At 40.1% G+C, this 24,735-nt stretch overlaps 2 protein-coding genes across 3 annotated transcripts; both read left to right on the forward strand.

The window, feature by feature from the left end:
- Positions 1 to 76: 76 nt before the first annotated feature.
- On the forward strand, positions 77 to 9,010 carry LOC110987787 (kelch repeat and BTB domain-containing protein 8-like). Its single transcript, XM_022250859.2, has 2 exons — positions 77 to 388; positions 2,856 to 9,010. Exon 2 carries the CDS (start codon positions 2,938 to 2,940, stop codon positions 5,281 to 5,283), a length of 2,346 nt encoding a protein of 781 aa, XP_022106551.1. The 5' UTR covers positions 77 to 388; positions 2,856 to 2,937; the 3' UTR covers positions 5,284 to 9,010.
- Positions 9,011 to 11,102: 2,092 nt separating this feature from the next.
- acbd5 (acyl-CoA binding domain containing 5) lies at positions 11,103 to 24,655 on the forward strand. Of its 2 annotated transcripts, XM_022250828.2 has the most exons (10): positions 11,104 to 11,223; positions 12,815 to 12,935; positions 13,952 to 14,024; positions 14,748 to 14,792; positions 16,449 to 16,656; positions 18,174 to 18,311; positions 19,475 to 19,674; positions 20,082 to 20,391; positions 21,007 to 21,224; positions 21,569 to 24,655. In XM_022250828.2, the coding sequence occupies exons 1-10, from the start codon at positions 11,109 to 11,111 to the stop codon at positions 21,770 to 21,772; spliced, it is 1,632 nt and encodes a 543-aa protein (XP_022106520.2). In that variant the 5' UTR covers positions 11,104 to 11,108; the 3' UTR covers positions 21,773 to 24,655. The 2 variants fall into 2 exon arrangements, with proteins under 2 accessions (XP_022106521.2, XP_022106520.2); XM_022250829.2 differs by lacking the exon at positions 14,748 to 14,792 and having other exon boundaries at positions 11,103 to 11,223.
- Positions 24,656 to 24,735: the final 80 nt, after the last annotated feature.

Consider the following 24,735-nt stretch of genomic DNA (forward strand, 5'->3'; position numbering starts at 1 on the left):
GGTATGCTCCATATATGGCGGGGCAGAAATTCCTCAACAGCGAACTCCAATAGGGGAGGCGAGGTTGTCATTTGGTTAGAATTTCTGACGTGTAGTTGAACCCCAAGAATGCTGAGCTATAATTGGATGATGCGAAAAGACGACACAGAGACATGCAATAATATTTTGTATTCTGGTTGCAGTAAAATTGGGCGAAATCTAGCAATCCAGAAACTGCCCAGTGAATTCTATCATGGCGGATTTTAGACCAACAGTGAGATTAGCATGCTAGGGGAACAGCTGGAACGAAGCATTTGTAGGAGCCATAACTTCAGCTAAGACAAGAGTGGTTAGCATTTCTTCAACCACATCTGCTGCATCAATTAACCCTTGTTGATTACTTTCCAAGGTAAGATTTTAGTCTCAAACACATATATTTCCTTCTCCTACTTGAAATCAGTACGGGAAAGTCCTGAAGAAGCTGAAAGATTTTTTTAAATTCCTTTAATATGCACTGTGAAGTAATTAAGCAATAGTGGACATTAAATGTCTGATTTAACATTGAAGTTCGTTTGTATGGTTTTCAGAATTTAATCGTACTTGGGTTTGTGATACTGAAGGTGAGAATTAACGCAGTCTGTTGAGATTCTTCCCTTTAATAACTTGGAGTTATTTTATTGAAATGAAACGGAACGGGAAGTAAGGTGTTATAAACACCTTAAACAATTGCTCTCTTGCGTCATTGAAAATGTTGCCAAACGGAGTAAAATTTGTGTTGTGATTTGGGTGCTGAATGTGGTGGCGATTCACTAGATGGTGCTATAAAATGACGTTAACAATTTTGAAAATGGTGATTTTGTGATAGAGGTTGTAATGGTGTCTAGTGTAATGGTGATTATTGGTAGCTGTCGCGTTAATGTTGAGTGCTGGGACAGTGGGGATAGTAGTTGTGATAAGATCACAGTGGTGATTATCGTATGAATGATAGCAATAAACAACTTGTATAATACAAAGTTTGACCCAGCACTATATACTGCCGTCTTAAAAGTTACTGGAATTTGGAATCGTGACGCACGATTGAAGCATTTGTGCAATGTGCTTCGATGACATCCGGGAACATCTTTCGACCTTCCTCGAGCTGCAAGCGAAAACATATGTGCCAAAAGAAGTGACGCATATCCATTTGATAAAGCGCTCCTTGTTACAACAGTACTTCATGCTGAACTCAAGTGCAAAATAATTAAAAGAAATAATGGATGTACAGCAGCAGAATGAGCTCATTCCAGTTTAAAGAACAGAAAAGAAATTTTTTTACCAGTTTCTGTTGTATATAGAATCAATTATCTTCACGATTAGATCTTAAACTGCGATCCAAGACATATTTTATCAGCGTATCAGCCCTAAAAGCCGTACACTGGAATTTTTGTCATGACTGACTGTACGTCACAGATGTTTCTCTGTGGTATCTACGTGTATAGACCTCAGGTATACATGTATTTTTGTCCTTCAAATCCTTTAACAATGTAAGCACAAATGATTCGGTGCCATTGCCGTTATTGGTAAGGTCTTCATGTTGTTGCATTACACTTGTATTGTTATTTTAGAGGATCTCTTTCGTTCTAGACAGATTTAATTCCATGTTTTCCAAATCAGTAAAATGTTTTTATTTTGTTAGTCATAGTAGCCTTAGTGATAAAAAATTAAATATCGATATTTTGAGGGGCCCTTGTTAAAATTAAATTAATTAGTGAATCCCGCTAAACAATATCAAGATCGCGGTAACAGATTTGTGGTGAGATTCACAAAAAAAACTTTCAATGGGAAAGGAAAATGGTTAAAATTTTAAAACATACTTAACCGAAGAGGCAAACGAATTTATGAAGCGCCATTTAATTTTTAATTTTAAATAGGAGATTGTTTTTTTAAAAAAGTTGATTCTAGTTGCTAGAAAGCTCCTAACACACTATAATGACCCAAGCTCATGATTATGACTGAAACACCCTGTCCACAACGTCAGAAGACATTCCTGACATACCCTCACCAGGCTAGACATTGATTCATCGAGCATGCCGCCGTCAAGAATAGTCCAGTACTTGATTTTCATTTTCCTATATTTATAAGGGCCTACATTTTTTAAATGTTTGCGCGCCGTGACCTGGATCGAATTTAAATGGAGATTTTATTTTCACGGGCTTGACAGAAAGCATGGGTCATTCCTATTAAAAGGTTGTAAGATCATTATGTGTTGGCCTATAGGCCTACGGATACACGGGTTTGCGCTGTACACCTGAACATGTTTTCAGTTCTTTAATCATAAGTAAAATACCATTGGTCTCTGTCCTCTCGCCGAATCCCGCTTCGTGTGGCAAATTTTCTTTCTATATTTGACAATTTTTTAGGCTATAATTGATCGTTATGGTTATTAGGGTAATATTTGTTAATTTCTTAAGTAGGTGTTTGAGAATACCTTTTCATATATCTTGTGGATAATTGTGTACAGCTGATCAAAGATGAGTGTTGAAAGCGGCACCTAACAACTGGACTTTGTGATCTTATCCAATGCGTTTTATATGTAGTTAAAATGACTTGTATTCTTCACTTATTATGCCAATTGGTTTGAACTTGTAACACACACACACACAGAGATAATGTGTTTAAAAGCGACGACAATTCTTACTGAATTTAAATGTCTAAGATTTCACCACGAATAAACCTCTGAATCCTTGTGTCTTACGTTTTTCGTTTGTATGACCTTTTTACTCTTAGATTATTGCAAGAATTTCATATTTTTCAGCAAAATATGTAAAAAATTCACATTGATAGGTGTTATTCTTTACAATTTAATTATTATAGCGATTGTTTTTCTTCTCTTACAGGTTGTGATTCGTGAATTGCTGGGAGCCTCCCTTCTTCCCAGATTAATTTCCTTCAAAGCTGGAAATTTAATTTAAAAATTGGATGTCTATCCGCACACGTCGTTCCCCTGCCATGGACAACAACAGACCCCGCAGCATGGACCCCAGCACCCTAGAGGCACTGGCGTCCTCTCTAAGAGATCTTAACGAGGACTATACCATGTCCTCGTACCGTCCAAGGATGGAACGCCGCTCACTGGCACGTGCTGACGCAGTTACGATTAACACGTCTTCTGCGACAGGTACACCCCCTGTCTCAACCACATCAGCCGATTCATCGTCCGGCACTGCCTCTCCGCTACCTTCCCGAGCTATGGCTGGTCTTGGACCCGTTACCTACACTGGACCATCATCAAACACTGCCGCTCAGTATGTAGTCAGTGGGTCTAGCAACTACGCCAACCCGTCCAGTACGTCTGGGCAGTATGTAGGAACGTCTTCTGGTTACTCCGGGTCGAATGCACCCTACAGTGCATCTACAGGGGTAAGCGCGTATGTCAGTTCCGATTCCCGTGCACGTGCGGCTTCACCGTACACCACCAGTCCTGCCACGGTGTATACGGTCAAGCCCGTACTTGAGAAGAAATCTTCACGAGATGGCAGCAATGCAGCCAAGACCATCTCTAGACAGAGTTCCCTGGGCAGTTTCCCGGATAAATACACGTTCAATGATGAAAAACAAGCATCTACTCTCGTGTCTGGGTTGAAGGAGTTGTACAAGCAGAAACAGCTGGTCGATGTCGTTCTGTGCGTTGAAGACGAGGAGTTCCCTTGTCACCGATGTGTTCTGGCGTCCTCCAGTCCTTACTTTCATGCCATGTTCACCGCTGATTTGGTTGAGAGCAGACAGGAAAAGATCCGCATTGGTGTAGTGGATGCTATATCTATGCGACTTATCTTGGACTATGCCTACACAGCCACTCTTGAGATCACCGAAGGAAATGTGCAAGGACTCATGTTGGCGGTGAATATGTTTCAGATGCACAACTTGCGTGATGCTTGCGCACACTTCTTGGAACGACACGTGACGCTGTCCAACTGTATTGGGATCTACTTCTTTGCCGTAGCTCATGCCTGTATCAAGCTCGAAGGGCTCGCTATAGACATGATAAGCGAGAACTTCACAGAGGTCTGTAAAGAGGAAGAGTTCCTTCAGCTCAGCAAAGAGCGCTTGATCGATCTTCTGGTTCGAGATGACCTCAACGTTGACCAAGAAGAGACCGTGTATGAAGCAGCCATCGCATGGGTTAGAGATGATCTTGAAAACCGTCGAGCTGATCTGTATGATGTACTTAGCAACGTACGATTCGCTCTCATAAGTCCCTACTACATCCATGATGTTGTTGAGAGAGATCGCCTCATCGTTCATAACAAGTCGGTGCAACACCTTGTGGACGCAGCTTTGCAGTACCACGTGCTGAGGGACAGGCGTCAAGACTTGGACCTCACCAAGCTAAATATTAACCCCAGGAAAGGGATGCCAATCAAGGACATGTTTGTCTTCCTGACGCATCACACAGAAGCTATTCCTGAGACCTGGACCACAGATCTCTACCGAATCAAGCCCCTACCTGATATGATCGAGCACGCTGAGTGCGTTGTCTCTGGTGAAAACAACCTGTTTGTGGCCGGACGATCGCCGCAAGAGTTCACCGGTCGACGGTTTGCTCAGCGTCGTGGCGGGCTATTCCAATACGACCACTTTGACAAAAAGTGGTTACCGCGAGGAACCATGAACGTTCCTCGTAATTATTTCAGTATGGCTGTGTTGGATGGTATGATCTATGTCACGGGAGGTGTCAGTAACGATGTGGTACAGGAGAGCGTAGAGTGCTATAACACTAACACCAACATCTGGCGTAATGTCACACCAATGCTTCAAGCAGCCAAGAGTCATTGTTTAGCTACGGTAGGTGGTAAGCTGTACGTCATTGGAGGTGAGACCAACGAGTCAATCCTGGACACGGTCCAGTGCTACAACCCACGGTTTGATACATGGAACTATATGACCAGCATGACCCTGCCTCGTACCAGCGCTGGTGTCGCCGTCCTGAATAGAGAGATATACGTGTTGGGAGGCAGCGTGGCTCTTGGGGAGAAGCAACCAGAGAACATGCTCAAGTCGGTGGAGATCTTTCATCCTGATCGTAACGAGTGGCGATTTGGTCCGGAGCTTCCGGAGGGAAAGGTCAACTACGGGGCGGTGACACATAACGGGAAGCTGTACGTATTCGGTGGCGACACTGGGGAGGAGGCAGCGGGAGTGGTACATAGCAAGGTTTATCGCCTGGACATCGACAACTTCGTTTGGGTTGAAGACAAAAGTGGCTGGCCAAACTTACAACCGCCGTTCTATTGCGTAATGGCACGATTGAATAAAAACATGTAGGCTACTAACAGAAGTTAATTAAGCACTTCACTCATGATGTCAGTGAAGATCCTTGGGTCAATGGTTTTAGTCAATCAGCGGAATTCCACGGGGAATTAAAAGCCGAGTTGACCACGCGGTTACGAAGTAGGTAATCACGAAGTAAGCACTAATGAAAGAACGTTCGTAAGGTCACGTGCATGTTTGTAAAATTGGTCAGATGATTTGCACAGTTGCACATAGTATGACGTCATGAGTGAAGTCAGTATTTAATTCTCATTCGAAGCATGTTTTCTTCTATCACACGCTCCTCTGCATGCAGAAATTTAGTGTGAGTCTTTGAAATACCCCCAAACATCGAAAATGATAAAGTAATTCAAAAAGGTGTACAAAACGTGCAGGTGGTATCCCTCAGGCGTTGTGAGGTGCCAAGGGGATTTTTAAGTGGGGAAGATAAAAAAATCAAATCTGAAATGCCTCAACATAGACTCCATCCGCCGTTGGCTGTATGTCAGTCTGCTATCGTTGAATTCTGAGTCCCCTGAAAACAGACCCCCTCCCCTTTCTGACGACGCCCATGTCTAATATGGGTACCCCAATGTCGTTTGGACAAGTCCGTCATTGCTTTGAAGCACTCCCAATTGTTTTAAAACACTGACTTGCTGGTTATCCTTATAAACTCTTCATTGAAATGAGGTAAACGATTAGACATGTATTAGCTTGGTGGTGAGTGTCCCTATAAAGCGACATTCAATTCAGTCAAGACACGGGTTAAATTAGCTAATCTTCGTATGAAAAAGTACTGTCTCAATTCCAAAGGCCTTATGCATGTAATATCAACCGCAATGTCCGAGCTCTCTGTCACCTAAGTAGGCTATAATATAATATCTTATTAAAAATAACGCCTCAAGCAAGGTGCATAACTGCCCCGTGCATGCATCATAAATATATATATATATATCTACTGTAAATCCTGGAAGTCTCTCACATTTCATTTCTACCAACCCTTCTCAAGATTTCTTAGTCATGTTGTCTTTGATCGGTCTTTACGAAGTGTCTTCCTTTTGGCATTGACGATAAGCAGCGTAAATTTCGGCTGTTAAGATCTCGGCTGTTCCAAAATTGCGGGACGTGTCATCTCAACGTGCATACTTTGAGATGTCGACGCCCAGTATTAATGAAATGAGGCAAAGTCTTAGCGACGTAAGTGTTGTTCTGTAATGTATTGGATTTGTAATTATTTGATATTAATAAAAACTTCTTGTGACTTGGTTCTTTGCATACCAATAGAAGTTATGCACAGCAGCCATCTTCTCGGGCAGTGCTTTTGTTGGGGGGATAGGCACAAAAGGTCGACTCGTGTGTATCCCTACAGGCGCGAACCCGGGGGGGGTAGGGGATCTAACAAAAAAAGAATTCACCAATATCAATGGAATGAATAACGTTTCATCATTACTTCTGTTCGTCCACAAAAATAAGACAATAGGTAAATCTCTGGCCTGACACCCCCTCCCCAAATTTCTGCCCTATGGAACAAAGACACTGACCAGGAAGATAGCTGCCGTGCACAACCTCTTATCTGAGGTTCGTAATGAATTGTTAACACCTGTATAGAGTCTAGATTGAACCAATCGTCACTGTTTTTGCGTCGTCAATATTATGACATACTGCACTTCAACTCTAAGGTTGTGTTCAAAACAAAATACTCAAGACAAAAATTAACGATGCGCACAGCAACTCAACCAAATTGATGGGAAAATCTTCATAAAAAGAACAACAAAATTATTCAACAACATCATCATTTAAGAATATTGAAGACTTTCCATATCAGAACCTCAAGAGGTTGATTTACGTAAAAGGGACATTCCATGACAAATGTACAACCGGGATTGTGGAATTGAGGCCTCATGGAATAAGACCTTGAAAATCAAAAAGAAAATTTGGTTTCAGACTAAAATGAATCACAAGGAAAAGTTGATATATTAAATTCAAAGCTTTATTTAATTCAAGTATTTACATTATGAATTTTAAACATAAAGTACACCTTTGTGCATGTCTCTTTACTGAAAATTATTCTATAAATTAGTTCAGATACTATTAAACAAATGTGTAGACATTTTATTTGATAGCTTACATACATTGTTGGCTGTAATAAAGATATTGTGGCATGGAATCAGACGAATTTAATCGAAATGTTTATTTTTTCTCCTCTCACTGAAAATTACCGTATTTGGCTTCTTTTTAATAACTGCAGATTCCTGGAAATTCATCAATATTATGAGATTTTCCATCCGATTGCGTCTAATAAATTCGTAACCATATCAAATTCATGACCATGTGCAAATAAATTTGATGAAGTATTTGGTATCAGGTTCGTAAGTGTGACGTCACTTCATGCTAAACCACGCCCACTGCAGATAGAGAACTTTATACACGGAACCGTAGAACCAAGAGTTAACGCGCAACTTAAGGGTTCATCCAATGGGAGCCTGTCATCAGTGGTGTGGTGAATGCTCATGTATGACGAAGTCACTTGCGAACCGGATAGGTCACTGTACGTTGTCAAGTTCAAAGTGTATCCCACTATGATTTTCCTTTTTAAAAATAGTTTTCGTTTGTTTGTGTATTTTCAGTTTTATTTTGAGGTGTATAAACAACGGTGGATTTGATGGATAAGTTTTTCCTATTCCATGAGAGCAAAGATGTGCGCTGAAATCGTGGCACAGGGTTTCTCTTTGCTGATAGTTGTGCACATGAGTGAGGTTCTCATCTAAATCGTCCAACAAAGACAAATAGATCTGTTTTCGGAAAAGGAGGAAACAGTTAAGGTGTCAGAAAAAGCCTGAAATGCGGACCAAAACGAATTTCGAATGGCAAGAGAGTTGGAATACGACAACTCTTGATGTTGTGGAATTCGTAAGTTACCGGGAGACTGATTTTTAGATACTGCACCTTATGTGTTGTTCCTTTAATATCCTTTCATTTCTTCCTTTCATTTAGAAATATGCGTGAAATTCTCATTTTTTTGATTCCGCTTCGTGTTTATAGTGACATGCATAGTCAACTACATCCGTTATTCTGCTCGAGGGTCCAGTCCGAGAGCGTTTGATACGTCTCTAAGATAAGAGCATCTCGAATAGGATGTTTGCTTGGCATTTGATTCCTTCCTTTGAGATATGACATGCTTTTCACTGAAACTCAGGCAAAAGAATTTGAGAAAATATGTGTAAGCCTACTGCAGTTAAAAATAGAGGATTTTTCATTTTTGTGTGCAAAGTGTGTTGAAATGTCAAGCCTCGTCCATCAGAAGATTATATCTTTTTTGATAATTGATCCCAATGAAAGAACGGAACAATGCATGTTACTATATATTCAAAGCAGAAAAACCTGGCTTATACTGTACGATAATCATTCTGAGACTGTACAAATCGAAACACGATTGAAAATATCTATTGCCAGAACTGAGAAAAGGAATCGGCTCCTGTGTATCGTATGGTTTGAGAAATCGAATGGCCTTACTGTAGAAGAAAAGTGTGTTGCAATTTATTGTGACATTCTCTGTAGTTTGTTACAAAATTCACAGGAAGATAACCATGTATATACCAGTTTGTGGGTTAAAACTCATGAAATTGCACATCAAAACACCCCTTCCAAAGATCAGGTTTCTAATCTTAGTTTGCTTCACATGTGCTTCGCTCATCCCAATTATTATGATCAAAATCGTTGAATAAACCGAGCTTTTGAATGACGTGCTGTAGTGGTTAATGTATACTTACCAGTTTTTTTTTATAAGGGAGGCCTATCGTATCCCCAGCCGTGATCCAGTAACGCCGGAGACCACGGTGCCAGCAAGGAAGAACTCCAGATCCAATGAGCACTGGAGTTGCAGAAGGTCTCAAAATATATTGAATCATCGGATCTTCCTAAGAAATTCATTCGTCGGATAAATTGAACACTTCAGCTGTAATGTTGCTGTCGAGACAGTAACCAGCATGACCGATTGATCCTGGTAATGTAATAAATGCACTTACCATGGATGCGACTTGTTGGCGTATGGGTACACATTCATTTATTTCCATTATACCTTAATGTTACAGAAAACAAGTGAAATGAACTGACTTGCTCAGTAAAATTTTAATTTTTGAACCCGTAGCAGAATTACAAGAAGCACATGCGTCCCTTCCCCGGCATCCGTGCCCCGTTGTAGACTGCCCCTTCAATACCTTCTTTAAAAAAAAGGTGCATCCCACATGTGTCCTCGCCACTGCTTTATCTCCCTGGAAAAAAGTTAAAAAACGCTTGAATACTGTAGAAAATTGCACATTCGGGCATTTTAACGGGGGGTGATTGAGGCAAGATTTGACATTTTGTTGACAGCTTTTGCAAGGGCTAACTACCACTGAATATTAAAACAAGCACTGAGCCGGAAATTTTCTGATGATGATGCAAGGAATCAAACCATGCTGGGGAAAGGGAACTTAAAAACTATAAATATTTCTATGATCCTAAACGTTTCCTTCCTCGTTAACCTTCTAACTTTTATATTATGACTGGTAATTTAAGGCTAAAAAGATGCTTCATATCCCATTCTTTAAGAGCCGGGGCAGAATCCCCCCCCCCCATTTTGTCCAATATCGCCGAAGTGCTTTGTTTTTCAGGAGCCACCCTCAGGGAGTTTAAAGAGTGACTTTTAGCAGTTTTATTTTGACACCGGTTTTGTGACTAGGAAACCAAACTTACTGTTGTTTCACAGCTCTCATTATTCCGAGACAGGCCAGCCAAAATAGTTTATATTTTTTTCCACTGCGGTGCATGCTCCATGCACTTTACGCAGGCCGTATATAGTGGCACGCCGTGCAGCCTTGAACTTCAAATGACCAAAACTGTTTGTATTATTGAGTTCAACCTTCACAGCTGGAATGACACAGAGTGTCTTTACATATCATTCAAAGTTTGAAAAAATTCAAGCGTGGCACCGCCAAGATATTGGGGGTCCCCCTCTCCGCTGTGAGACAGGCCAAAATAACCCTGCTCTTTGAGGGTAAATATTGGCAACAGATTGTGATTTGCAAATTTTTATGTTGAAACTGTGTCGTTGGTTGCCTTCAATAATGATTTTGACATAATACTTGACCTTGAATTAGATTGCATGGAACAAAATATTTTACAAGTTTTTTATCAGTTGTTATTTATATCTGAAAAGGAAAAAAGAAGTGCAGTGAAAACTTGTCGGCTAACTGACATTTACGATAAAAAAAAGTAGGTGTACATGTACTTCATACAAAACTTGAAATCGTTTTAAGGAGACCGTACACTCACGAACGCCTTCTGTCACGGTGGTAAGTACACCCGCCCAGCCCCGCCGGCAGACTCGACTGGGTCACTTAAAGTTTGGGCTGGGAGCATCCATCTGACGGCTAAGTTGACAAACTTACCATTGAAAACGGTCCTCAGTGCCGCAAGAATAGTGGGAAGCTATTTGAAAAATGGCTGCGAGCAGACTTTGGAAGTTTGTGTTTCCGTGAATAATAAAAATAGAATTGGCTAACGCACGAAAAACTGAAAAGAAATGGAAAGACTAGGGTCACGACAATAAGTTAATGTTTGTTTGTGAAACTCCAGTAATGTTGGCTTCCATGTTATAGTGCCCTGAAGTTTAGAATTAGTTCACTGCACCCTCGAGGATTTGTTTTTCGAACGAAGTTAAGTCCGATATTAAAACGGGAAACTTCCACTGGACGTTACGATTACTCTCCTCTCAAGGCTAGCAAAACCATTCACTTAGCTGGGAAAGATCCCCAGAGACATGTGAGACTGCAAAGTCTGAAACGACTGTTACGAGTTTAATGGGCAGGCTGAAAAGGGGTCAAAGGTTAACATTGTTATCAAGATCCAAAATGGCGACTGCGTCAGAACAGTTTGCGGCTGCTGTAAGAGTTGTGCAGAGTATGCCTAAGGATGGTATGTTTTAAACTCAGAGTCCATGCAGCAGATTAGTCTTTTTTCAAAGATTGGCTACCTTGGAAATATATAATCTGATTGAGAATTGTAAGCAAACAAATATTAATAATTATTATTCTAATTTTTGGCCCATTTTCCGGACATGCTGACTTGGCTCACTTTGGCAGCGCTTTACGAGGCATGCCAGGCTTTGGTCCGGCTCAGCCGAGGTTGGACGCCAGTCTTCATTACGTTACAACTAAAAACTGATAGTATACTTGTACAACTACAATAATCAAAATAATAGAGAGAGTCCATACCTGGACATCACTCATCAGCACTTGACACCCTGCACACAAACCGGTCAGTCTAGGACCTAGTACTTGCCCCAGGGCCGGCCCTATTCACATGATTCATGTGTTCATTGTCATGTCTATAGGCTAATGACTGTACTAATTTGTGCAGAGGAGCATCAACTGTTGTCCGTATATAGAGCTCTTTCTGGCCACAGCATGATAGGTTTGATAAGGTTAGGCCTACTAACTACCTGAATAGTAGGGCTAACTGTTCTACAGTATTTTCCCTGCTACATATGTAGATTGGACTTTCTTAGTCTTTGATCTTGGGTCTTTATGAAATATTACCACCTTCTCGTGGCTAATAAACAACTGCAGGGTGAAATTAGTGACCTCTGTATATGGAACTCTGATTCTAAGTGTTTTCTATTTGAATAATTCAATATTTTCACTGTAATTTTGATTATAATTTAGGACACTTTTATTGCATTCAGCTGTCAGTTTAGCCTTCACCGTAAACTAGTGGTGTCCATTCATACAATTCTTTCTGGTTATAATGTTTGGATGCTCGAGAGAGCCTAACGCTCATTGCTACTAACATGACAGTACTAGTCCCAGACCTAAATCGCAAGGCCAGTTTAACTGCTAGACTATCTCTGTATCCATGAGCCCCATAACTAGCCATACACGTAGCTATGAAAGTCTGTCTATTTTTAAGTATTATTATTTTTATATTTGGATGTGCCAATGGAAAGAAAATTTCTGTATTTTTTATGATGCAGACAATAAAATTTCTAATCTAATCTAATTACATGTAAATTCCTAAATATTTATATACACAGGGTAAATTGGTTCAAATTTAAAGGTTTTACTTTTTCCTGATAGGACTTGAAGTTTAATGGGGAGGAAAGCAGGGAGAATGATCCATGCAATGTTTACCATTCCAGACTTATGACAAATCTCCCATCATCTGATCAACCTAAAATTCCAAAAGCCTTTGACATTATATCAAAGCTAAAGTTGTGGCATTATAGACTGGTTTCCATCAATTTCTGTTGCACCAGTGGTGTCAGCTACAGTACTGTACCATGGTGACTGGAACCAGACCAGTCTCTAATAGATGGTCTGCATACAACACACTGGAAAAAAAGTTACATTGCCTGGACCTTTTAATCAATGGCAAATAGCAGCCATCCTTTACCTCATGTAGGTACATGTTCATGTACTTTTTATTTATATGTACTTGCAGTATGCCATGTATACAGTCTTCCTTGAATGTGTTGTAAACAGTTATCAATTTCCTTTTATTATTTCAGGGCCATTCCAGCCATCCTATGAAATGAAGAAACGTTTCTATGGGTTATACAAGCAAGCAACAATAGGTCCTTGCAATGAACCCAAGCCAGCATTCTGGGAAGCCATTAAACGAACCAAGTGGTATGTCAGCACACAGGGCTAGGCCATCATCCACCATTGGCATCATCTGTGTGCCATCTTGGCCTGATATTTGGAGCCCTGACTTTGTAGATTGTAGTTTAGAACAAGTCTTTTCATTTGGCTACAGACTGAAGCTGGTTTTAATGGTTTAAAACTACATCTATGTTCATGTAAGCTTTTCCTGAAGGCCCAAGATATACACATGTAGACTATGACGTAATGACGTCGTGCTTTATTTACATGTGTGCTTTCCATTGGCAGTTAGGTGTTACATAATCCACCCCGTAGTTGAAAGCACAAACATAAACAAAGCATGATATCATTATGCTTTAGGTTGATTGATCCTGATGGTATTGCAGGAACCGGGCACCCTAGTACAACACAAATGCTATGTTTCCATGAATGAAATAGATGGAACCATGAATTAAAGGGCAAAATAAACCGTGTGTGATAAATTGAATTGGCTTTTCCATCTTACCCCTAATGGTCATCAACAAAGATCGTATAGCGCCGCTGAACTTCACAGTGAATACACGTAAAATGTTGTAATTGCATGGGCACCATTTGAGCAAGCGATATGCCTGCGTAATGCACATTAATGCAAAGACGCAGGCGCCACGGCAGCCACGTGCACCTGGTGAGCCTGCGCCTATGCATTACTGTAAACTGTGCAGGCGCATCGCTTGCTCAAATGGCGCCCATGGTAATTACACCCTTTGGGCAGAGTTATCCATCTTGCACCTTCGGCGCTATACGATCTTTGGTCATCAACAACCTTTGGTTATAAAACATTGAAATTACTGAATGTGTACATGAGGTTCCATGTGGCTCCAAGTTCATTGTAAAGAAGGATATTTATTTATAAGGAGTGATAGGACAGTCATAGCTAAACATGATCACATTGTGAAGCTATTGCATTACTTCCCATGAGGCTTGTATTTGAATGTTTCCAACTGTTTTTATTGTTTGCTACTATTAATGTGTAAAAGTTGTTTCCATTTCCCTTCATTTGTTAGGGATGCTTGGAAGCAGCTTGGTGATATGCCCAAAGAAGAAGCTATGGAAAGCTATGTCACCGATCTGCTCAAGGTTTGTATACTGAAAAGAAAAACACTCACTCGCTGAAGATATTTTTGTGTTGCATGTATCAAGGAGAGTTGAGTACAGTGTAGTTGTGATGTGTTGAAATCTCTTGTCATGCACTGTTTTTAGTTCTTGCTATGTCATGTTTTGGCCATGCAGGTAGCTAATGTCTTTGGTCATTTATGTAGTTTGTTGGCAGTGAGTCGGAGTGAAATGTGGTTGTTCCACAACTGAAATGTTGTACAACTGAAGGAATCTCAAATTGTCCCACTCATGGGATCAGCTGGTCCATTGGGTGTATTTAAACACCTTCACGTACAAAAGACGTTGTATGCTTCTGTATGCTAACAATGAACATTTTTTCTCTGACAGTATACACACAAAGTATGTGATGTACAATATTTGGTAATTGAAATGTTGAATGCAAAATTTCCATTATCAAAATGTTCTGAGTGTGTACTTATTGTAGAGCTGGTCATTTCTGTTTGAAAAGTCAATACTCACTGTGATGACTTGTTTAAAACCTGTTTGCCATATATCAGCTGGATCCTTTTGGGTGGCTTGTGAGTTGTCAATATTACATTACCTTTTTTATTTAGGCTCCTCAAATATTCTGAGGACTCAAGGAAAGGCTTCTTTTTGTTATCAAAACATCACAAGCAATTTAATTTTTCCCTGACTGGCGATTAAATCGTAGTCATGCTTTGTTTTTCATGCACTTGTTTCTAGGCAATGATGAAAAACAAGGACAGAGACCCAGCTGACATACAGAATGTGAGTCTTTCTGATGGATGTCACAAACGTTATAGTCTTTAATGTAGTCTCACTGTCTGCTTGTGAGGGCAGCATTTACATAGTCATATTTGGAAACCAAGAACAAATGTATCTTGCTGGAGGGACAAAGCAAGGTTTTTCTGGTGAAAAAGCTGTTCTTTATGAAGTTGGTTTTATTTGAAATCTTTATTTCTGATTGATTCAGTCCTATCCACTTTTCTGAGAGTTGCTAAATATCCCCCTGATTTTCTCTTTTTGTAAAAGAAAAAGTTGTTAGAATTTACTGTCAAAATCATATCATTTTCTTTCACGCACTTTTTCTCGCAATGTGTAACCTGTCTTGACTTCTGAGTGTTAAACCTTTCATTTTTGTTGATATTGTATTCATGGACACTTTGCATGTACTTGTACCACTCTAGTTGAGGATGTCGCAATTCCTTTGTTGTTGACGAAATTGTTATGTGTTATCATTTCAATTTTTTCAAGCTTATGCACAAACATTTTATGCCATTCACCAGAAATGCAAAACTTATACTTGACACCACAGGTCCTCGGTGAATAAATCATCCTCAATTTGTACTTGACACCACAGGTCCTCGGTGAATAAATCATCCTCAATTTGTACTTGACACCACAGGTCCTCGGTACAGAAGCAGTCTCAATTTGAACTTGACACCACAGGTCCTCGGTACAGAAGCAGTCTCAATTTGTACTTGACACCACAGGTCCTTGGTGAATAAATTATCCTCAATTTGTACTTGACACCACAGGTCCTTGGTGAATAAATTATCCTCAATTTGTACTTGACACCACAGGTCCTGTATACAGAAGCAGTCTCAATTTGTACTTGACACCGCAGGTCCTTGGTACATGTACATGAATCATCTTCATTTTCATCCTTTGAAACATGTCATTTCACGTAGTGGAATGCATACATGTAGAGCCCATTGACACTTCACTGCACCACAATATTTTCAGTGTTTGTGAATTTAACAACTTGTCTCTCACAAAAAGCCTTTGGATGAATAACAAAACACATAGTTATCTACATCTTTGCTTGGTCAATACCGGCCTTGCTACAATCCTGGACAAATCTCGCTGGAACATGCCTCCCCCTCGCCCCCTGTCAATGTTGTTTCTCATTGGGTAAGCTGGACGGAATCTTGGTCCAATAAACGACTGCAACATTGAATGGGGGAGAGGGGAGATGTTATCACCGCGTTTCCCACAAGGTGTTCCAACTATTTTGTCCCGGATTGTAGACTGTTACAATGTCCTTGTTATTTTCCCTCAAGTGGAGAAAGATTCAGCTTGTATTCAACTATCAGACTCTCTAACTCTTTCATTTCAAAATGTGATATGCATGTAGGTTGCTTGAACATACACAAAGCGCTCGGTGAGCATGATCCTAAAAAATACAAGAAAGACTGAATGATTGAAACAGGAAACTCCCGACAAGGCACATGTAGTATTGCCACATATTTTCCTTGAACGTTAAATAATTTCATTCCGTTTTGGAGTCAGCCAGTTGACAGTGGGATTGTTAATGTACAGATATTAGAAAGATCCAACACTTACCAGGTTGGGTCTCCAGAAAGATCAGACACAGATAGGCAATGTGGAGGTTGTAAAAGACATGTTGATTGTCATCCTTAGATTGTTGAGACAATGCCAATCTCTGAGGAAGTCAGCACTTTCTTGAAGGCTATGGGTCCATTCTTTGAGGCTGTTAATGAACCACTTCCAATCCGTGAGGAGGAAAAGTGGAAATTCTATGATGGCCCTCCTCCAGATGGTACTCTGCCCATCAATGGTACCCCACAACCTCAAGGCAATGGTCCCATCAACGGAGATGTTCATACAGGTGAGAGGTACAATAAACTCTTGATAACTCAAAGTCAGTTAACTCGAAACTCAGCTTATCTCAAAGAAATTCTTCGTTCCCACCAAGAGAATAGGTTTTACAGTAAACTCCGACTGAGTCGACATTGTGTAACCTGTCATATCATCCAGGTCGGCCGTCTGACAAAAGTCCTGATCGTCTGTAATGCATTTCCATTGAAAATTTCATTTCAAGTCAGCATTTATAAGTCGTCATTTCGTATACATGTATGTCGGCATGTTTTTCTCAGTCCCTTTTCCACAAAACCACAAAAAAATCCTTTGTGTAATTGCCGCTCACATGCTGACTGCCCAATTATGCTGGCCTGGTGCGGTGCTAGAAATGTGCCTCTCAATCTCACTCGAATTTTTTAAAAAGGTAAAAAAAGGAAAGGTCAGAAATAAAAAGACCAAAGCACAAAAATATTTTTAAACTGTTTTTTACGCTCAAACATTTTAATATTCAAAATGGTGTACCCTCAAGCAATCAAAAAGAATGATTATGTGGTCAAACAGGGGTGCGGTTTGGTGGTCTTAACCAAGAATTGGTTTGGCAGTAATTCTTCAGAGAATTTCTTCAGTAATTTTAATTGGGTAAGAATTAACTGTGATGATGTAGTATTCAAATCGTCAAAGCGAAGCGATTTACCAAAAAGAAACAATCAAACCAATTGTTGGTTTTGACCACAAAAACATGCCCAAGGAAAACCCTGGGCCCAGCCGGCCACGGCCAAGCGAGGGCTGAGAGCACGTCACATGCCACCATATCAACCGAACGAAAGAATTGTCCCAAAAAGTCCACAGTTTTGGTGGTTTATGTTTTATATATCAGTAGAACAGAAAATTTTAGGGAATCTTAGAAAACTTATGAGTTTTTGAAGAAATTCATTCTTGGCTTATAAGAAAATAATCACTTATAACATCTCCAATAGCCACCATTGGGGAAAGTAGGGTTACATGTACACTGCTTGTGCACGGTGTGTGTATGTGTGGGCAAGACTTGGGAACTTTCTTCAGCTTGTAACCCAAACCTGACTTGTGTCTTGTCCAGTTCTTCCTGTCGAGACTCTGGCTCCTTGGCGCCCTATAACGCCAAGCACTACAATTGTTTTGTACATAAGCAAGGTTATACTACTAATCTTTAGCCACAGATGTGTAAGCAGAACCTATGTAATAACAAGTGACATTCCCCCAAAAATCAGGATTGGGATTTTGCAAAATATGTTAGAATTCATTGATCTATTTCTAAACATTGCACATTTCTTCAGATTCAGGTGCAGATTTTGTTTCATACATACTGTATGCACATATTTAAAATTTATGTTTTTGTCTCAGAAATTACTGTTAAACATTCACTAGGACTTTTAAAACCTTTTTAAATACATTTAGAATCCTGATTATGCAAACTGTTGCATTTTAAAAGTGACTGTCATTTTTCAATTATAACTAGATATATTTTCACATATTTAATCATATGATATTATTTCTTACCATTTGCAGGTTCCAGGCATGATTTGAGTGACAATTGTCTATCACCATCGACTGTTGCAAACCACAGTGGTCAAGCTGATGGATTGAATGCTGTTGTAGTGACACCCACAATGTATAAAGGCCAACATGACATGGGACCAAATGGAGGTATGGCTTAGTGTTTGAATGCCCTGTTAGTGGATGTGGCTTGGTGTTTGAATGCACTGTTAGTGGATGTGGCTTGGTGTTTGAATGCACTGTTAGTGGATGTGGCTTGGTGTTTGAATGCACTGTTAGTGGATGTGGCTTGGTGTTTGAATGCACTGTTAGTGGATGTGGCTTGGTGTTTGAATGCCCTGTTAGTGGATGTGGCTTGGTGTTTGAATGCACTGTTAGTGGATGTGGCTTAGTGTTTGAATGCCCTGATAGTGGATATGGCTTGGTGTTTGAATGCACTGTTAGTGGATGTGGCTTGGTGTTTGAATGCCCTGTTAGTGGATGTGGCTTGGTGTTTGAATGCACTGTTAGTGGATGTGGCTTGGTGTTTGAATGCACTGTTAGTGGATGTGGCTTGGCAAGGTAGATATTAAAAGACACAGTCCTACCGTGTATTTCTTGAACTGGGACAGTGTTTGCCTGTGGGCCAAGCTACATCAAACACAACGTGGTCTATTGAAGCATGCGATACTGCATGTACTGTGCGCCGTGTACATTGTACATGTCGGCGTTCTGACCATGACGTCATCCAATCAGTCTGGAAGTGCAAATGACCAAAAGGGGATTTTTTTGTTATCGGGAAAACGCAGGATGTTTTTATTCATTTTGGGGTCACAATTAATGGGGTAAATATTAAATTTACGATGTTTTTGAAATGGTTACGTGTTTATTGTTATTTTAAAATATTTCACATGTATTAAATTTTTACTATGTCTGTTACTCTTTAAATTTAAGATCAAGGACTTTAGAATGACACAAAATACAAAAAAAGTTATACACGTGGGAAGGTCATGTGATGCATACTACATGTATTCAGTGTGTAGACCGGAGAACAAAAGATGTCCATATAACGTTTTCCCCTCTCCGTGTAAGAGTACAGTTACTGTTTAGATGACCATGATTAACCTTAGCTGTGGTACCTGTTGGTGTCAAGGAGTGTGTAGCTTTACTGAATTTAAAAGAGTGTGAGTTATATTAAGTACCAATATCTGTCCTACTTCATAACTAAGATCTTTGGAGGTCAAAAGTGATAAACTGAGTATGGCTCGACAAGTGAGTGATTGACAAAACTGTGTAATTAACAACATAATGGTGTCATCACCTCCTGTGATTAGATGCACACCAAGATGAAAGCCATCCATTCGTCAGTGATGTCAGTGGGAACTTTACTGTTGATTCATCTTGTGATCAGTCTGGTGCTGTAGGGGCTGACAAAAGCAGTGGTACAAGTAACAATGTCACTGTGACAAGTGAGAGTGACACCGACAGTGAGGAAGACTTTTGTGACTCCATGGACCAGCCAGACATGAATCAGGTAAGATGATCTGCTTTATTGGGTTTGTGCAGGAACTGACGAGGGAGCTCTTTGGTCTTTTTGTAAGTCTCAAAAGATGCCACTACAGGCATGGATCCAGGGGTGGAATAGGGGTCAAAAGTCCCTCCCTGCTCTGAGAACAAAAAAAAAATTGGAAATAATAAAGAGTTAGTGAGGTAAGTGCACCATAACGATGTTTGTCATGTGTAATGTTTCATCATCGTTTCCGCTTGTCCATAAAAATGAGCCATTCAAAAATCTCTGGTCTGACACCACCCCCCCCCGGAAAAATTCCTGTATCCCCCCAGCACTACCTCAAAAAGATTTTGTTCAGTATCACTAAAGAACTGGCTGGGGTTTGTTTTGTATTGCTTCAGTACCGGTAACTTCATCTACTCTCGTTTCAGCTGCCTGAACTGGTGAAAGTCTCAGCCATTGAAGAACACCTTCAGCCAATTAGAGAAGAGCAGGTTCTCATGACTTCCACTCCACAGGTCAAGAAGATTATTGCCCAGGCTGAAGTCCATCAGGTCAACGGTGATTACCTCGAGAATGGCCACAGTACCGCTGATGACAACCCAGGAGATATGAATGGGGATGCACCCATAACAAGGAGACGAGGAGGTGGGGAAGTGGTTCCAGAAGGCAAAGGTCAAGGTGGTAGAGGTCAAAGTTCAGACCAAGGTGGCCAGAGAGGTTCTATGGGTGCAGGACGAGGTGAGTATAATAATGCAGTAATCTAATAGTGAGGCTGAATATTGTAATGCCACTGTAATGATATTTGACTGTCAGTAAGCATAGCAAAGAGCTTCATGCAAACTGTAATAATATAAAACTAATATAAAATTATCAATAAGGGGCATGCAGCCTAGCAATTGGGATTTTTGGCTACCAGTCATTTAGCCAGGGATTGGCATTGATTCAGTTTGGCACCTTGGCAAGTCACTTTACCCCTGCTTGCTTCTCTTCACTTAGGAGGACATGTACCTGTGAGGGTAGAGGCCATCTCATTATTAAGTAGTTACATAATGTTGACGCCAGGTTATATTAATCCAGAACCTAACCACATCAACAAACTGGAGCCAGTGTACTAATTCTCCATTGATTTGCTATGGTAAACTATCAGCTTGCCTTTCATTATGGGATGAAGCTGTTTTATCACTGAAGAAGTTTTTCACCTGTTCACAAATAAGAATCTCATTTGCTGACTTAACACAAAGCTCGAAGGCTCATCTCCACATTGAATAGCTGGAAGCTTTTCCCAGGTTTAAATACCAAAATGGACGTCTGTAAACAGTTCCTTACTATAACAAGCTTGTTTCTTTGCCCAAGGTCAAGATCAAGACACACCTGGTCGAGGCCGCACCCCATGGAGTGGGCAAGGCGGAGCACCAGGTGGGCGGGATTCTAGTAGTAGAGCAAACCGTAATCCGTCAGTTGATGTCAGTGAGCAGATTGTCATAGCTCTACAGCGATTACAATGTGATATGAGTAGCGTCTTGGCACGATTGAACACACTAGAGGCATTAGCACTCTCTCAAGCACAGCAGGTGGGTATGAAAATATAAAGATCACACCAGTTCTTGTCTAGGACAACAATTAAAAAAATCTTGAACCCTAAGAAAACGTTCAACTCCTGTGTTGCATTTCTTACATGAGATTCCCTTGCATGATGAGCTTGGGTGTCTAAATCTTGAAGGGATATATAATCTCTTTGTTTCCCTGTTTAGATATGAGACTCCGTTCATGAAGGCACTTTATGTATCCTTTGATCTTTATAAGATCATACAGGAAGATGTTTAAGTGCTTTGAGGTCCCTTACTATGAGGCTACAGTCTTTCATTCACTGATTTTATTTCTATCTTTGATGTTGTCTTGGTAATGTCTATTTCAGAGTCAGTCTGAGAGACAGTCTTCATCAGAGCATAGAAGTCAAGACACACCCTCAACCTCCTCTCATCAACGCTCCTGGCTCTCATGGATCTTTCCTCGCAACCTGCCAACAAGGACTGTCTTCTTCCTTCTCATCTGGCCGTTGATTGTCAACATAATCCTTGCCATGTGGAGGCGAAGACGTCACAGACACTTCCGACGATGACTGCGAGATGACATCCACTGGAGTGTTATCGGCCCTTTGGATTATTCAAAGGTGGTGCTCCTTTCCGTTGTACTTGCAACCAACCTTAAGAAGTAAGCTGCTTTATGGCTCAGAGGTTTGTGGATTCAAGGCTGGAAAATTTAAAGCAATGAAATTTTGCTTAGCTCCCAATGGAGCATTACTGATTGGTATGGCTCTCAGTTAGTCCGTTTGCATGCCCTTAACTGTTACTGCCAAAGAGAGTGCTTCAAAATTTGACTCGTGCCATTTGGAATGTTTCACGCAGGAATGTGGCACATTTATAGATAGAGTGAATGTACCATCCTCTTAATGTGATCAGACTGCTTCAAGGTGACCATGTCCAAGACATTCTTACCTCTACCTCCCATATCCAACAAAATCCACCAATTTGATTTAATAGGTTCAGGGTTGTGTAGTTAAGTCACTGTTACTGTCATGGAGCTTCTTGGCCTGTTTGCTTCTAACGTACAACAGACGTACACTTGATTCTGCTTAGTGTTATGTTTGAGAGAGTTGAGAATAGCCTCAGGCTAAAGATCAACATTGGTCACAATAAAGGTCCCAGACCATTCCCAGTGTTCGAAACATTCCGACTTGGAACACTCACTGTTACAATTATTTTGTTACAAGATTGCAATGAACTCAGTATACAGGAAACAATGTTATGCACAGAAAATTTGTGTCAAATGAGATTGGTGAAATTAAACACAACTCCAGTGAATAACTTCTGCACCTGATTTCTTCTCAGTTCTGCCGGAAATTGAAGGCAATAGTGTAGGTACAAGAAATTAAAGAATAGAGGAATCCTCCTTAATACAAGGAATGATAAGATTGCAAGGGAAACTTGTGCAGTCGTTGCTTGTTTTTATAAAAATCTTCAATTCTGAAATGAGATTTGGTGTATGAATGAAACGCCACACCAACATATTTCTTACCCAAAGTATCATACCTAGAGAGTGTGTGGGGAGGTTTATGGAGACTTCCCCCATTCCAAGTGAGTGACACTGTGTACCCGGTGACTCTACGTTGTTACTGTAATGAATACAGTGTATTCCTTATCTTTCATGAGATGACATTTCAATAGAGGAGGTGAGTTTGCCTCAACAAGCCAATTCATGCACATGTTAATTCTGTCCAATTTTACAGTCCCAGTTTAGGTCAGGCAAATGATACCCTCTGAAGTTTATCATCTACCCGTACATGTAGCTAACTTTTGTATTTTCCATTCTTTTATTTGCCAGTTGTGTCAGCATTTGAAAGCAGTTTCATGCTAATCACATGAACATAACCAAGAGGAGATAAATCTTATTTGATAAGCATTGTATATATTAATGCAGTTGATCAGAACATTTTGTAATATGACCAATAGAAACCATGATAATATAAAAACACCCCTTGGGCTGCATTCCGTGATATTGTCAATGGTAAAGGTGCATGCACTTTGATTGACTTCTGAAGGCAGTACGTGTCAAACCACAATGCAGTCCGTACTTTTCCAGCAAAAGAAGTTGTCCCCTTAACACGTTGAAGGCCTGGCCATGTATGTGTGTAAAAACATGTACTACACTACTGAACATATTCAAAGTTGCTACTTACATGTATGCCCTGAAGCCAACAATGTGTATAAAAATGCCATATTGACAACATTTTAAAGAAATAAAATGAAGCATTCTGTGGCAGAAAGAGGCATCCATAAGACATCCTACACACCCAAGTGTGTAAACACCTTCAATCGTGGACTCCCTATTGTTCCTCTTTTGTTCATACTCTAACTTTTTTGGAACACCTCACATATATATTTTGTACACGTTTTCCAACCGTGGACTCTTAGGCAACCGTGGACCCTATTGTCCCCTATTGTTATAGGTCCACGATTGAAGGCGTTTACACACTCACTACATACACAGTGGAGTCAAGGAGACACTGTGTGCTTGAAACCTGGAGCATTTGTATTCTATGAAATGTATTTCATATCATGTGTATGAGAAGGACACATTGATGCACAGTTATGTAAGTGCTTTTTTGAATGAGAATTCTTTGAAGTGTACAGAGCATCGTTTGTAATGCAGCCTTTAAAACAGTCAATAGTAATGATGATTGTCTTATTGCAAGTCTGATCATAAAATATTGACATAAGAGGGGACAACCCTGGCAAAAGAATGTCAACTGTTAAGTGAGCATGCTCTTTAGCACATGTATGCTTTCCAGTTAGGAAATGAACAGAAGTTCCGTACACTCACCAAAATTTCGCATCGCAGCACCATACAAAATGATAACTGATCTTGGTCAGCCCCATTGTCAAGTCAGCTTCAAGTTGACAGATTCTGTTCCTCTGTTTTATAACTTGAATATTCAGTTGTTAAATCCTGTAAGTATAAAAAATCTGTCGACCCAAATGCGCGTTTGGAAAGGAGGGACAGATGTCGCATGTTGTGATTGGCCAATGCGTTGCAAACCCTTGGGGGCACACTATTGTAAATTACCCATATTGTCCATCATGCCTTTCCTTTTCATAGGACATTAGAAATTCATTCATTGATGACATTGCCTTAATTGTGTACAATATTTACAATCCATTAAAATATGTCTCTGATCTATTCTGTGAAGGTTTTCACCAGTTTTCTCAAACGCATTTTATGGAAATTGAGTTGCTCCAAGGTAGAGTATTGAATGAAAAAATAAACAAAAATAAAATAGGTAATTCTGCAATCAGTTAGGAGGATGTATGAGATTGAGCTTGTAAATAGTTCTGTGTAAATCCATTGTAAATTTCGCAATGAATACATTTATTTCTAGTCACCATTCTGTTGAATAAAGCCATTGTAAATAAATCATCATAATACTCATTGCTTTTGAAATCCACATCTTCCTTAAAATAACTGTTTCTACACATGTAACCTGCAGTTTCAAAATGTTCCTTCAATATACCAATAGGCAAATAA

This window comes from Acanthaster planci, linkage group LG08 (assembly GCF_054643075.1).
Source record: "Acanthaster planci isolate LZ-2023a linkage group LG08, COTS_SCS, whole genome shotgun sequence".
Taxonomy (NCBI): domain Eukaryota; kingdom Metazoa; phylum Echinodermata; class Asteroidea; order Valvatida; family Acanthasteridae; genus Acanthaster; species Acanthaster planci.

Coding starts and splice junctions, on each gene's coding strand:
- acbd5 (XM_022250828.2), top strand. CDS start 11,109: ATGGGCAGGCTGAAAAGGGGTCAAAGGTTAACATTGTTATCAAGATCC. Junction 14,793..16,448: donor ACCCAGCTGACATACAGAAT/GTGAGTCTTTCT, acceptor TGTCATCCTTAG/ATTGTTGAGACAATGCCAAT. Junction 20,392..21,006: donor TTCTATGGGTGCAGGACGAG/GTGAGTATAATA, acceptor TCTTTGCCCAAG/GTCAAGATCAAGACACACCT.
- LOC110987787 (XM_022250859.2), top strand. CDS start 2,938: ATGTCTATCCGCACACGTCGTTCCCCTGCCATGGACAACAACAGACCC.